General features: G+C 36.2%; 1 protein-coding gene across 1 annotated transcript in view; it reads right to left on the reverse strand.

Moving 5' to 3' along the window:
- Nucleotides 1-13,339, reverse strand: part of LOC144979446 (calcium channel flower homolog) — a 14,158-nt gene extending 819 nt beyond the window's left edge. The window contains exons 1-4 of the mRNA XM_078926099.1: nt 12,974-13,339; nt 9,644-9,716; nt 5,583-5,708; nt 3,688-3,795 (exon numbers count right to left, since the gene is read on the reverse strand). Of these exons, the coding sequence (XP_078782225.1) occupies nt 3,688-3,795; nt 5,583-5,708; nt 9,644-9,716; nt 12,974-13,106 (440 nt within the window). The 5' untranslated portion in view covers nt 13,107-13,339. The remainder of the gene's footprint in view (nt 1-3,687; nt 3,796-5,582; nt 5,709-9,643; nt 9,717-12,973) is intronic.
- Nucleotides 13,340-16,264: the final 2,925 nt, after the last annotated feature.

Raw genomic sequence — 16,264 nt, forward strand, 5'->3', positions numbered from 1 at the left:
TTCATTTTCCTTTCAAGTCTGTTTTGCTCTCGTTTTGACCTTTCCTCGCAGTCGGTCTCTTGTTTATCATAGCAAAGTGAGTGACCCCTCTCGTTTTCAGTTGCCAAACTGAACAGGAACTGAATATGAACGCTTTATCTGGGAATTAAAATTTCTTCCAGCAAAATGAAACAATACTCATAATTTCTTTGTTTTTGTTTGTAGAGCATCTTTTGAATGATTAGTTCTTGCTTCATATCTTGTTGTTACCAACATAAGTGCCTGCTCCACTCACTTTTCTGAATTAAAAATTCACCCCATACACCGGAGCATACTCAATGTCTCAATTGTTTCTATGTTATATGTTTGTGTTGAGAATATTGGCTATTAAGCTTAACTGCTCGCCAGCTAACTTCGTGGAGGTTGTGTGTGTTGAACCCGCGATTTCCAGTAGTAGGTGAGAGAGAGAGCTCTAGTAATGAATGACCTGAGTTTGATACGAATTTTTTGGGGTTCGTGGATAGCTCATACGGTAGAGTCACACTCTCACCAGCCAGGCGGAGTTGTCGTACCAATTAGGTCGCAGGTTCAAACCCCATCACTGGCGTGAAAACTTTTTATTCTCTATTGTCTTCTGGCACTTTTCTACTCACTTCATCTTTTGTTGTTACAAATAAATGAATAGCAATATAAAAGTTTTAGGTATCATAGTTTGTGTGCTGATATACTTCATGTGTTTGTTGTGAGCAAATTGCAAAAATGTATAGCCTCTATGACACACGGGTTATTCACAAATTGGAACTGAACGGAGACGAAAATGAATTCACTTAGTTTACAGTTGACAGCCTAGCCTGAACTCGTATATCAGAACTGCTGAATTGGAAAATAAAAAATTCGTAATTCTTAGGAGATAAAATGGTAGTCGCTATAACTTTAGAAATCAACAATGTACCTTCACAAGGATTTTTAAAACACTTCAAAATCCTTAAAATTATGTAGTCTGGCATCAACTTTCATTTTCAATACGTTTCAATGACTTGTAAAGCAGGCACCTCTGATTCTACAATGACTTGTAAAGCAGGCACCTCTGATTCTACAATGACTTGTAAAGCAGGCACCTCTGATTCTACAATGACTTGTAAAGCAGACACCTCTGATTCTACAATGACTTGTAAAGCAGGCACCTCTGATTCTACAATGACTTGTAAAGCAGGCACCTCTGATTCTACAATGACTTGTAAAGCAGGCACCTCTGATTCTACAATGACTTGTAAAGATGCAAGGCACCTCTGATTCTACAATGACTTGTAAAGCAGGCAACCTCTGATTCTACAATGACTTGTAAAGCAGGCACCTCTGATTCTACAATGACTTGTAAGCAGCACCTCTGATTCTACAATGACTTGTAAAGCAGGCACCTCTGATTCTACAATGACTTGTGAAGCAGGCACCTCTGATTCTACAATGACTTGTAAAGCAGGCACCTCTGATTCTACAATGACTTGTAAAGTTTGTTTTTTATGTTTTTAAGGGTTTTACGGCGCTTGCAACACATTTAGGTCATATTAGCGCCAGTAAAAAGGAAGAAAATGGGATAGTCGAAACTCTAGAATTACAATTAAAGCACCCAAGAGAGAGTAAGACATAGGGGAACTGGGAACAAATAGGGATCAGATGTAGATTCCAAGAGCACACTATCAAAGTACTTAGTTTGAGATCACCTAAAAGTTTCACCCAGACACCAGCACAAGATCCCATTCAGAGGAATACACTCAAATGATTACAAATCATATGTTTAAAAAATAACAATACATAACAGAGAGATGATTTACAAGGAAAAAAATATCATCTCCCAAAACTGTAACTATACATTTGACTGTTTCCCTCCCAGCCAAGGACTCCGGCCAGGGTCAAGACAGAACCAAGTAATCTCATTCCAAGACAAAGACAGAAAGCAATTAAAAAACGGGTACAGGGGATAGAAGACACAGCATGTACCTCCCTGCCCACTATGGGAGGTCAGAACCCCACCCAGTGACTTGTAAAACAGTCACCTCTGATTCTACAATGACTTGTAAAACAGTCACCTCTGATTCTACAATGACTTGTAAAACAGTCACCTCTGATCCTACAATGACTTGTAAAACAGACACCTCTGATCCTACAATGACTTGTAAAACAGTCACCTCTGATCCTACAATGACTTGTAAAACAGGCACCTCTGATTCTACAATGACTTGTAAAACAGTCACCTCTGATTCTACAATGACTTGTAAAACAGTCACCTCTGATTCTACAATGACTTGTAAAACAGTCACCTCTGATTCTACAATGACTTGTAAAACAGTCACCTCTGATTCTACAATGACTTGTAAAACAGTCACCTCTGATTCTACAATGACTTGTAAAACAGTCACCTCTGATTCTACAATGACTTGTAAAACAGTCACCTCTGATTCTACAATGACTTGTAAAACAGTCACCTCTGATTCTACAATGACTTGTAAAACAGTCACCTCTGATTCTACAATGACTTGTAAAACAGTCACCTCTGATTCTACAATGACTGTAAAACAGTCACCTCTGATTCTACAATGACTTGTAAAACAGTCACTTGATTCTACATGACTGTAAAACAGTCCTCTGATCTACAATGACTTGTAAAACAGTCACCTCTGATCCTACAATGACTTGTAAAACAGTCACCTCTGATCCTACAATGACTTGTAAAACAGTCACCTCTGATTCTACAATGACTTGTAAAACAGTCACCTCTGATTCTACAATGACTTGTAAAACAGTCACCTCTGATTCTACAATGACTTGTAAAACAGTCACCTCTGATTCTACAATGACTTGTAAAACAGTCACCTCTGATTCTACAATGACTTGTAAAACAGTCACCTCTGATTCTACAATGACTTGTAAAACAGTCACCTCTGATTCTACAATGACTTGTAAAACAGTCACCTCTGATTCTACAATGACTTGTAAAACAGTCACCTCTGATTCTACAATGACTTGTAAAACAGTCACCTCTGATTCTACAATGACTTGTAAAACAGTCACCTCTGATTCTACAATGACTTGTAAAACAGTCACCTCTGATTCTACAATGACTTGTAAAACAGTCACCTCTGATTCTACAATGACTTGTAAAACAGTCACCTCTGATTCTACAATGACTTGTAAAACAGTCACCTCTGATTCTACAATGACTTGTAAAACAGTCACCTCTGATTCTACAATGACTTGTAAAACAGTCACCTCTGATTCTACAATGACTTGTAAAACAGTCACCTCTGATTCTACAATGACTTGTAAAACAGTCACCTCTGATTCTACAATGACTTGTAAAACAGTCACCTCTGATTCTACAATGACTTGTAAAACAGTCACCTCTGATTCTACAATGACTTGTAAACAGTCACCTCTGATTCTACAAGATTGACTTCAAAAACATCACCCGATTCTACAAACTAAATTTTACACTGCAGGACTCTTGTTAAAATATCTGCACTGTTTGTGTGTCGAAAAAACCCCCAAACGATTCTTAGAGAATATCCATCGATGACTTCAGAATACTAAGTATTACATTTTACATAAACATGAACACGCAAATCACATAGTTTTAAAAAAGTGTCCGATCACAGTCTATCACAGTTGGGCGAATATAAATATAGAGAGATTGAACACAAGATCACTTACTTTCTACCAAGAGCTATCATGCCATGTATAATCCCAGATGCAATCAAAAGAGCGCTGCCACAGGCCGTAGTCAGGGAGAAACACATGATGGGAGGAAGGAATGCGGGTCTGAGGAAATCAATAGAAAAAACATTCAGGGTAAAACTTAAATGGTGGCAAATACACCTGGCACACACACTTGCCAATGAACCTCAACCATTTGAAACATTGGTCAAATTGGCCTGAATTATTTAGACACATTATCTCATATTTCACCCCTAAAATATCATCTTTTCAACATCAGCACCACATTTACCGAGCTGGAGGAGGGAGGGAAAACCCTGTAATTCCTTTGGCAATCATCTGTCTGGCTTTTCAAGCTCACATCAAGCTGGAGACTATATTTAATAACTTACTTCAACTCTTACACTATTAGTATTTTTACTCCTTTCAGTACAATCCTGACTTTTGCATTGTTAGCATATTTTGGCCAATATTCCTAGACTATCATATTTTGGACCTCAAAGCGTTTTCAAATATGAGAAATCATACTCATTGGCAAGTCTGCTGGCATCGAGCAAGAATTAAAGTAAGGCTTTATGCATCTCCTGGTCTACTTACATTGTGTACATACAAGCTTTATGCCATCCTACTTACATTGTGTACATACAAGCTTTTTGCCAGTCTACTTACATTGTGTACATACAAGCTTTTTGACATCTACTTACATTGTGTACATACAAGCTTTATGCCATCCTACTTACATTGTTTACATACAAGCTTTTTGCCATCCTACTTACATTGTGTACATACAAGCTTTATGCCAGTCTACTTACATTGTGTACATACAAGCTTTATGCCAGTCTACTTACATTGTGTACATACAAGCTTTTTGCCATCCTACTTACATTGTGTACATACAAGCTTTTTGCCATCATACTTACATTGTGTACATACAAGCTTTATGCCATCCTACTTACATTGTGTACATACAAGCTTTTTGCCATCCTACTTACATTGTGTACATACACGCTTTATGCCATCCTACTTACATTGTGTACATACAAGCTTTTTGCCATCCAACTTACATTGTGTACATACAAGCTTTTTGACAGTCTACTTACATTGTGTACATACAAGCTTTATGCCATCCTACCTACATTGCGTACATACAAGCTTTATGCCATCCTACTTACATTGTGTACATACAAGCTTTTTGCCATCCTACTTACATTGTGTACATACAAGCTTTATGCCATCCTACTTACATTGTGTACATACAAGCTTTTTGCCATCCTACTTACATTGTGTACATACACGCTTTATGCCATCCTACTTACATTGTGTACATACAAGCTTTTTGCCATCCAACTTACATTGTGTACATACAAGCTTTTTGACAGTCTACTTACATTGTGTACATACAAGCTTTATGCCATCCTACTTACATTGTGTACATACAAGCTTTATGCCATCCTACCTACATTGCGTACATACAAGCTTTATGCCATCCTACTTACATTGTGTACATACAAGCTTTTTGACAGTCTACTTACATTGTGTACATACAAGCTTTATGCCATCCTACCTACATTGTGTACATACAAGCTTTATGCCATCCTACTTACATTGTGTACATACAAGCTTTTTGCCATCCTACTTACATTGTGTACATACAAGCTTTTTGCCATCCAACTTACATTGTGTACATACAAGCTTTTTGATAGTCTACTTACATTGTGTACATACAAGCTTTATGCCATCCTACTTACATTGTGTACATACAAGCTTTTTGCCATCCTACTTACATTGTGTACATACAAGCTTTTTGCCATCCTACTTACATTGTGTACATACAAGCTTTTTGCCATCCTACTTACATTGTGTACATACAAGCTTTTTGCCATCCTACTTACATTGTGTACATACAAGCTTTTTGCCAGTAAGATCTTCTCTCACTGAATTTGGCAATCGGTTGGATAAAATCCAGGAAGCTACAACAACAAGGGGCTTCTAAAACAACGGCTGAGAATCCCAGTAACCTGTCAAATTAGAAATATAAAATTGAAGAGGGGCTTTTAACGTGTTTCTATAAAATGGCTTAAGAGACAGTCAAAGTGAAATCAAACTGCCATCAATGGGAACTAAAACAACAACAAATCAATACAAAATCATTTGAAAATTGCTTGTCGATACACGGATGGTATATGTTTGCTTGGAACGATCATCATTATATAACCCCTAGTCTCTATCTCTCTCTCTCTCTCTCTCTCTCTCTCTCTATATATATATATATATATATATATATATATATAATATATCACAGCGTACACAACGACAACAGTTTAGTTGAGACGGTATCCCGTTCCTGACACCTGCTGACCCGGTCACGGTGAGCGGTCAATCACCGAGAGGAATTTACCTAACGGGGATTGCCGTTTCACTCAATTTAACAATGTTTTGTTTTATTGTCTGTGAGACATCCATATTGAATGAGTTGAAATATCACTACTTGGTATAAAAGTTTATATTTTCTACTTTTACTGTGTGTTTTTTATTTTTTCATAGTATTACTAGATTTCTCAATATAAGTTATCAATGAACGGTAACAAATTACACAAAAAATATAGCGGGTGCAACATTTCAAAAATTAGAGAAAAAAAAACGTTGCTATGGATTTGTCTGAATTTTATGTATTATAAAGACAAGATGTAGATACTTCTCCTCACAAAAAACGTATTTTTCCTCAACAAAAATATATCCGCTATGAGCATTCAAACTCGTCAGTGTAGTTTGGGGCTGGTCTTTAACTGCATTGCGTTGATGACAAATCGCATTTTATTCATATCATTGATAATGCCGGATGCTCTTTTTTTCCAATTTTGCTGTTGTTTGGTGACAGCTCACTGTGTCTTGTTCTCCAAGAAGTCTAAGTCTAAACTTATATTGAGTGATGTGTGGTATGCAGTGGTACTCAAGGAGGTGTTTTGGGATTATTTTGTTTGGAAAATATTTTCTGTATGTATCCGTGTAATGTTTTATTGCACTTTGAATATATTGGATTGTGTCTGCTTTGATCGATTTTGTGTGTGAAATAAAGTTGTGCACATGACTATAGGCCTTGTTTATATTGTCGAAAATTAATCCAATACTGCATGCGTCGTCAATGATGAGTGGGTCGTGGGTGCAGTTCTTTGTTTGTTGGATAATTGTAAGTGTAGACTTTTTCTTGTAAGTATTTGTGGCAGTGGTTGCCAATGAATGATCTGCTGTGGTAAGCCTGTGGTGTAATGCGGTATTCTGTCCAATTCAGAGGCAATAGGACCATCCCTGAGGGTGAGTGGCTCGTGCATGAGATTTGAAAGTCTCTCCTGCGTTTTGGAGTTTGTTGTTATATTCTACTCTGTCGATATCAAACATGCAAGTGCAACCCGTTTCAAGGTTGATTTATTTATTATTAGCGTCTTGGCAATGAGAAAATACAAAGAAGCTAATGAGTCGTGTGTCCAATGTGCTTTATAATGTGTACTTTTTACACATAAATTATGAGTGTGTTCCTTGCTTGTCCAATGCCGTGTCAGTCCAATAGACTAAAAGAATGTCATTAGAATAATTTGAACATTTAAATGGTTTCTTGCGGGCACGTTTCTCTTTCTGTGTTAAACAAATCATACCACATGTCCTACATAATGAATTCACTGCTTGGTTATGACTTGCAATTGTGTGGTCCATGCTGTAAGAGAAAATTCAAAATTGACTGAGCGATGTAAGCAATGATATAGTGAATTAATGAATAAAATGAGTTCTAAAACACTCTGTATGACTTCTCATATCCACGCATACATAACAGCGTACATAAAATTTGGAAAAAGAAAAACCAAATACTTCACCCAATTTGGTGAAAGAAAGGGGGGGGGGGGGGGGGGGGGGCAGGAAAATTCTAACAAGCAGTTGAGCTAAGTTGAGCCCCAACACACAATGTCATTTAAATTTAAACATTAGCAAGATAATTCAAATTATGCAATTTAAAAATCAAATTAACTCATCATTGAATTAAAAAAAAAAAAAAAATATAATTAGCAATAAAACCGCAGCGAAATATTACGTTTCAAGAACCAGGCTAAAGAGGTAATATCATTATTACCTGACCTACCGCGGAAAAATAATTATTACAAAATAATGAAAACTGAAGAGTAAATGAAACTTACCTCATTTCGTAGAAAAACTTGTGCCTTGTGAATCACACCCAAAAAAATTTGAAGTTTATAGCAACGTTTTTTTAGAATCCTGAGGTAATTACAAGTAATTTTATTTAAATGTTATAGAAAAATAGGTGAATTTGAATCACGGCTTGTGGAATAAGTACTGGAGATATTGAAATAAAAATTGGACCGATGGAAAGAGGAGGTCTGCGAGAATTCTTTGCATTTTGGGTGGAATTGCATCGTCACGAAGATCGTGAGGTTAATTGGTACGGAAATCATCCATTGGTATCACCCAATGCACGTCAAATCTACGTTCTGGGAATTGATATCGGCTGACCGCTGTTGACCCCGGTTACCTGTCGGGTGAGGTTACGTCGGCGCTCGGAACAGCGGGAAACTAAACGGTCAGATTTATAGTGCAGTTTAGACGCCGTGATATATATATATATATATATATATATATATATATATATATATATATATATATATATATATTATATATATATATATATCTTTCTTTCCTTATCTTTCTATCTCTCTTTATTTTCTTCTCTCCCTCTTTCTTTCTCTTTCTCTCTCTCTTTCTTATTTTATCTTTCTCTCTCTCTCTTTTTTTTTTTCCTCCCCCTCTTTCTTTCTCTCTCTTTCCCCTCATCCTCATGAACATATTCTATTAAGCCCGAATCACAACAACCCTCTAACAACCTACCATACCTACAACAGCAACAGAAAAAAAGACTCACTCAGACATAGTTGAGTCCTTGGAAAAGGATCTTTACTTGCATTCTCTCACCGTACTCAGGTGTAAAATGATAATGAGTACCTGGCTGTTAACAGTATTGTCTCTGTATGAAAAAAATTGTAATACCGTCTGACAGGTATCATGTCTGGTTCTATATATTACGTGTTGCTGTTGTCAGGGACCTTGTGTAAAGTGCTTTGGGCACGTTTAGCGCTATATAAAATCTCCAAAGCTCAAGTTCACTGTAAAAAAATGAAATGAAGTCATTGAATGACAATTGCAATGGATAAACAATGACAATTGATAGGGTCATTGGAATGGATAAACAATGATAATTGATAGGGTCATAGGGCAATGGATAAACAATGACAATTGATAGGGTCATAGGGCAATGGATAAACAATGACGATTGATAGGGTCATAGGGAAATGGATAAACAATGACAATTGATAGGGTCATTGGAATGGATAAACAATGACAATTGATAGGGTCATAGGGCAATGGATAAACAATGATAATTGATAGGGTCATTGCATTGGATAAACAATGACAATTGATAGGGTCATAGGGCAATGGATAAACAATGACAATTGATAGGGTCAATGGAATGGATAAACAATGACAATTGATAGGGTCATAGGGCAATGGATAAATAATGACAATTGATAGGGTCATAGGGCAATGGATAAACAATGACAATTGATAGGGTCAAAGGGCAATGGATAAACAATGACAATTGATAGGGTCATTGGAATGGATAAACAATGACAATTGATAGGGTCATAGGGCAATGGATAAACAATGACAATTGATAGGGTCATTGCAATGGATAAACAATGACAATTGATAGGGTCATAGGGCAATGGATAAACAATGACAATTGATAGGCTCATTGGAATGGATAAACAATGACAATTGATAGGGTCATAGGGCAATGGATAAACAATGACAATTGATAGGGGCATTGGAATGGATAAACAATGACAATTGATAGGGTCATAGGGCAATGGATAAACGGTCCAACACTTACATGAGGAAAATACCAGCCACCAAACACAAAGGGGTGAAGGTCAGAAGTCGGAATAGACCAGTAATTATTGCAGCTGAAAAAAACCAACAACAAAAATAGTTATGTCTATTTTCTACAATAAAAGTGTAATTTCATTTCATTCTGGTTACACAATTGTTAATAAATTTGTTAATCCGATAATCAATAAAATAAATAATTTTTGGTCTGTGCTGCAATAATTTTTTTTAAAAATCTAATAGATAATAAAAATATGAGCTGTTTTTCGGTTTAGCCTAGAGCATTTAAAACAAGTTGGATTGACTTCAAATTTTGCTTACAAAAATGTTTCATTGTATATTTGATCTGTTTACATTTTGAACAATGTACTAATGATGGTTATAATTCTAGAGGCATTGCTTTATTTCTATTTGATTCACGAAAACGTCATAGAGAATCTTCAACATTTTGAACAACCCATTTGTCTTTACGGTAGGTATCTCAGTTTGGAAATTTCTATTTCAAAAATTCAAATTCTACAGATGTATTTGATCTACAAAAAAATATGTATCATCAAAAAATGACAACTATTTTATCGAAATACAAATTTTATTCATTTTTAAAAACTTATCTTATAATATTCTATTGCTTGATTTAATATTTTATTTTTTAAAAACTCAAGATACAAACTCGTAACTTTCTTTCAAATTGTAAAATCCTTTCATGAAAATGTAGTTGGATGGATTCGAAAAATGATGAAGTGAAAAAACAAAACCATGCGGAAATCCTCCCCTCAAATGGGTCTGCCCCGTCTTTGTGAGCCCTGACAGGTCTAACCAAGCTGAACAGGTCTGCAGGGGAGGAGCCAGACCAAGGGATTCACACGGTAGGTGGAGTTCATTAGTCTCATTAGGAGACAATTCACCTAGGAGAGGGAAAACTCTGATTTCAAACCTGGGCAGATGGAGCTCATTAGTCATGGGTGTCCAGGGAAATCCAACCTTAAAATTTCCTTAATAGAAGTGAAAATTCCTACCAGGTATTTTATCCTTTCTTGCCATACCCACAGCGTTCTATACGCTTAAAAGAGACAATCCTATTCAGAATAGGTCTTACCTCAACACAATCCATAGTTTAAAGAAAGAGCAGAAGTGAAAATAACTGATCACAAAAAGGAGGAAATTTCTCAGAGTACAGATCATGACCCACCCATGCAACTATAATCTATAAATTTGAATTTCATTAAAATTTACTGAGATGCAACCCAAAATGTGTCTCGCAGCAATTTTTGACACCATTCGGAGGAATTTCAAAAGTTTAAAAACTGATAGCAACATATCTACTTAAGAGAATGGTACCATGTGATTATACAATGTCAAGAATCTTGGTTTTGTACTGGACGACTCTTTAAGTCTGGAAGTCAAATTGAAATAATCAGATATATATATGTGTAGCTTTTCGTACGTAAAGAAATTATTGTCAAGAAATCATCATATAAACTAAATCCAAATCTCATATTATTTAGCTTCTAAACAATTCTGGCTTAAAACCGATTTCTTCTTCTTCTTCTTCTTCTTCTTCTTCTTCTTCTTCTTCTTCTTCTTCTTCTTCTTCTTCTTCTTCTTCTTCTTCTTCTTCTTCTTCTTCTTCTTCTCTTCTTCTTTCTTCTCTTTTTTTATTATTATTATTATTATTATTATTATTATTATTACTATTATTATTATTATTATTATTATTATTATTATTATTATTATTATTATTATTATTATTATTATTATTACTATTATTATTATTATTATTTTATTATTATTATCATCATTACTATCAGTATTATTATCATCATTATTACCACTATTTTAATTACTTTTTTCGCCTATTACAAGAGCTGTAGTGCCTACCCTAACAATAATTGCCTATTTGGACAATAAAGATTATTATCATTATTATTATTATTATTATCATCATCATCATCATCATCATCATCATCATCATCATCATCATCATCATCATCATCATCATCATCATCATCATCATCATCATCATCATTATTATTATTATTATTATTATTATTATTATTATTATTATTATTATTATTATTATTATTATCATTATTATAAACCTGATGGTGAGGACCATGAATTTTGAATTAAACAGATTGCAAAGAATGAAATGGTTTCTCTCATCCAACCAGCTTAAAGCAGTTGTCTGTGCTCTCATTCTTTCACGCCTCGACTATTGTAATTCGCTGTTGATGGACCTTCCTGACAGGAAAGTTGACAAACTCCAAAAGGTACAGAACAGGGCAGCCAGAATGGCTCTGGGCATTAGTCGACACGAGGAAACAAGTGTAAAAACTATGCTCAGAACACTACACTGGCTGCCCGTTCGAGCCAGAATCGAATACAAAATTATCCTTTTTTCTTTCAACGCACTAAATTCCCAATCTCCGAGCTACATTCAAGAACTTATGGTCTCCTACTCCACGATTCGCCAGCTTAGGTCATCGGAGATCCAGCTACTAAAAGTGCCCCAAAAACACGGCTTACTAATTTCGGTCATAGATCTTTTTATAAAGCAAGACCTACCATTTGGAACTCGCTTCCTTTGTCAGTAAGGCTCTCGGGCAGTGTAGAAAATTTAAAGAAAAATCTAAAGACTCATCTTTTCCACAAATTTTTTTTCCTGGGCATTTTCTTATTGATGAGTAAATTATACGTTTTATTTTTTGATTCCATTTTGTTGAATGTCAATTTCATTTAGTAAAACTAGCATTCATGGTTAGTGTGTGTGACTGTTGTGTGTGTGTCTGTTTGGCTCGGTACGAGTGTGTTTATGGTTTGATAAGTATATTGTAAAGCGTTTTCAGGCTTCAGCGTTTAGCGCTATAAAAGAACACTTTATTATTGCCACCAACCATCCACCCCCATTTTCACTTTTTAAAAATACTCATATGATTTGTTGGTAGGTATGATGTGGTAGTAAGTTATGGCACTAGTGGTAGAGATGATAGTGTAGTGGTAGTTGTTGTAATGGTTGTAGTAGTGGTGATTGTGATAGTGGTAGGGATGATGATGTGGCAGTGGTAGCAGTGAATGAGTGAAGTGGTGTTGGTGGTAGGTCCTACCGTAGGAATGATGTCATGATGATGATATGGTGGTTGTAGTAATAGTGGTAGTGTTAGGGATAGTGATGAGGTGGTTGTTATAACAGTGGTGATGGTTATAGTACTAGACTAGATAGTAAGGTGTGTAGTGTGTGTAAGGCCTTGGGCACTAGAACTAGAATAGAAATCGCGTCATTCTTCATTCATGATCCATCAATGTTACAGACGTCAGCACATTATTATGAACTTACTTATTCCTGCTACAACACATGTCGATCTAGCGAGCAATCGACACCACCATGATACTCCATCGTCTTTATTCTGTCCAGCCTGTTGTTCTACGCTGGAAATATTTTGAGGTTGGGGGCTGAGCGCCTGACCCATCGCACTATATTTCTGTAGAATTGATAGCTAAACTTAAATTTAAATATATCAAGTCTGTTAGAAAAAGGCACTGGTACTTCTGTGGTGAATAATTTTTATCTAATCCATCCCCAAATTGTACTCGATGAGCATTAGCTTTTTCTTTCTCTTCTACTATCTATCTAATCTAATTTTTGTTAAAATTGCTTGATGACTGGACTGTTGACGATGTTGACGCAACTAAATTTTCTCATAAGTTTAGTATGTGTATATCAGTATTAACCGTTTGTCTTGCAAATGCATTTTGTGGCACTTTTATGCTTTCGCAAATTTACTTTCTAATTCCGCTTTCGGCCTTCCCAAAAGAACCTCGTGCTGACATTTCTTTCAATCAATCTTACTACATCTAATTGCCATCCGAAGAGGTCCGGATGCCTAGGGGAAGTCGTCCAGGGGTAATCTAAGGCATTCTCAAGCCACCCGGAGGCCTTCAGAGATGCCCGAAGCTTTCCAGAAGCCGTCCGAAGAGGAGGCCTTCCGAAAGCTCCTCGTGCTGGCATGTCTTTCAATTTGTATTTTTCATCGTGGATCTTTTGTCATGCGTTTATTTATTCAATTTGTCAATGTATAGTAGCTACTATATATTGCTATAGTGATCAATATATAGTGGCTACTATATATTGCTATAGTGATCAATATATAGTAGCATTTTAAAATTTCTAGAACAAGCCTTGATAGATTAGTGGAAGTTTAAACTTTCCTAATACGACCATTGTTTTGGTTTGCTGTCGTCATTTTGTTTTGTGAAGGTCGGTTTTCTTTCTTCTAGGGTTAGCTCGATGTTGAGGATTTTTTACATATTAGGGTTAGTCATAAGTCTAAGTCAGCGATTTCACTCGTCAAGTTGTACGAACAATCACGTGATCAAATTTTCTTCCCTGTTGTCTCGTCAGAACAATTCAGAACGAAGATGCCTTTCACGTTAGAAGATGGAAACGGTTAGGAATAATTGTGCTTTGATATCGAAATTGACGTCACTCAGCTCCTTGTTGTTATTTGTTGACAGTCATTTTAATGATTAGTTCTCACTAAATTGTATCCATCAGACTATAAAAGATAAAGGTTACACGTAGTTTGCGTGTTGGTACGTGATATCTCACTGACGGATGTTGTGAGTATTTTACCTAATCGCATAACACCAATCGGTCGCTCCCATTGACGGTTCAGTGTGGGCTAGAGGCGTGTCCAGTCGTTATTTGCCCACCTCTCCAGAAATCTCCAAGAAGGTCTGGACCTGTTCACGTTAAATGATCGTGTGTTTGCTTAGGATAGAGGTGTATTGAAGTGTTTGAGTTTGGGATAGTGGTGGGAAGTTGGAAGTCATTTGGACGGAGGGAGAAGGTGGACATAGAAGTCTAGCCATATTCGTCCGTAAGGACAAATAGTAGACAGATTGCGCGTCGGGGCTCTAACGGGGCCCATTAGAGATAGACGACGATTGGGATTGTTTGGAAGCTTTAACCCTTTGCCTTCTAGTCATTATGATATCGGAAATGCTATCGCCGTCTACATCTACGCCAGAATAGAAATAGAGGGTGGAGCCTACCATGATATAACATTTTATGGAGCCCTAATTTCATCATATCAGTTCTGTCCACTGACAGGTGGGTGGGTATCGCTTTCAAGAACTTATGTCCTTATGTTATGAAATCCTGAGTTTTTGACCAATCAACGATTGCTCTTTTGATAGCTCGCTTGTCAACATGAGTCAGCTCAGCCCTTGATTTATGTACAGGCATCACAGGCGGGATATGTTGTGTAACTTCAAAGACCACGGTTGACCGAAAGCGATGAATGGAAGCCCTACTATGGCGTGGAGAACGAGGTCTTGTATGTATAGTTACGTCATATCTCAACGCTCGTGAATTCTTAGTCAGGCTGGACTCACAATCAAAACACGAAATCTGTGTTTTAAACTCTTGAATCAATCGAGCTACATCAGTGCGTTTGTCTCATTGAGAAATGAAAAACGATATATAAATCAAGAACATCGACCGGAAAATAAGGAAATTATCATAAAATTATAAAATTTGAGAAAGCTGTTTTCAAAATCAAATCTATTACAAAAAAGGTTATTTCTAGACCGATTTTTATGAGACAAAGACAATTTTCCTCCACTTTTCAAGCTGATTCCAACAATGAGGTTTTCAAATTTATCGCAATTAGATTATTTGTCATTATTTTATTTTTTAAATACCCAATTGACTGCTCAGGAAATGAATACGTAATCCTTGATGGCTAGCGAGTAGGTGTTAAATTTTGCTTACCCTTTCCACGCGGACGCACACACACACACACACACACACACACACACACACACAGAGAGAGAGAGAGAGAGAGAGAGAGAGAGAGAGAGAGAGTTATCGTCGTCTAGCATCCTATCGTTCGGCTCGACGATTAAAAGAGGTTCGTATCGTCGCTAAAATAATTACAAAATACATATATTTAAAATATCTTTATAGTAATGTGAATTACATATTTTAATGCTCTAATATATCAAGAATGATCATTATTATGATTTATTACGGTGTGAATTGAATTAGACTTTTAAAACTGAAGTTTAATCTGACACCATACTCGCTGTTATCATTCGAGTCTAAGTTGTAATTAGGCAACTTTGGCCAGAAGTGAAAGACATACATTGTGTGTTCAGTCTGTGTGTGTGTGTGTGTGTGTGTGTGTGTGCATCTGCGTGGGAAAGGGATTTAACACCTACTCGCTAGCCATCAAGGATTACGTATTCATTACTGAGCAGTCAATTGGGTATTAAAAAAAAAATGACAAATAATCTAATTGCGATAAATTTGAAAACCTCATTGTTGGAATCAGCTTGAAAAGTGGAGAAAAATTGTCTTTGTCTCAGAAAAATCGATCTAGAAATAACCTTTTTTGTAATAGATTTGATTTTGAAAACAGCTTTCTCAAATCTTATAATTTTATGATAATTTCCTTATTTTCCGGTCGATGTTCTTGATTTATATATCGTTTTTCATTTCTTAATGAGACGAACGCACTGATGTAACTCGATTGATTCAAGAGTTTAAAACACAGATTTCGTGTTTTGATTGTGAGTCCAGCCTTACTAAGAATTCAGGACTGTTGAGATATGATGTAACTAT

The sequence above is a fragment of the Berghia stephanieae genome, chromosome 9 (assembly GCF_034508935.2).
Source record: "Berghia stephanieae isolate SIO BIC M18660-M18661 chromosome 9, UCSD_Bste_1.3, whole genome shotgun sequence".
Taxonomy (NCBI): Eukaryota; Metazoa; Mollusca; class Gastropoda; order Nudibranchia; family Aeolidiidae; genus Berghia; species Berghia stephanieae.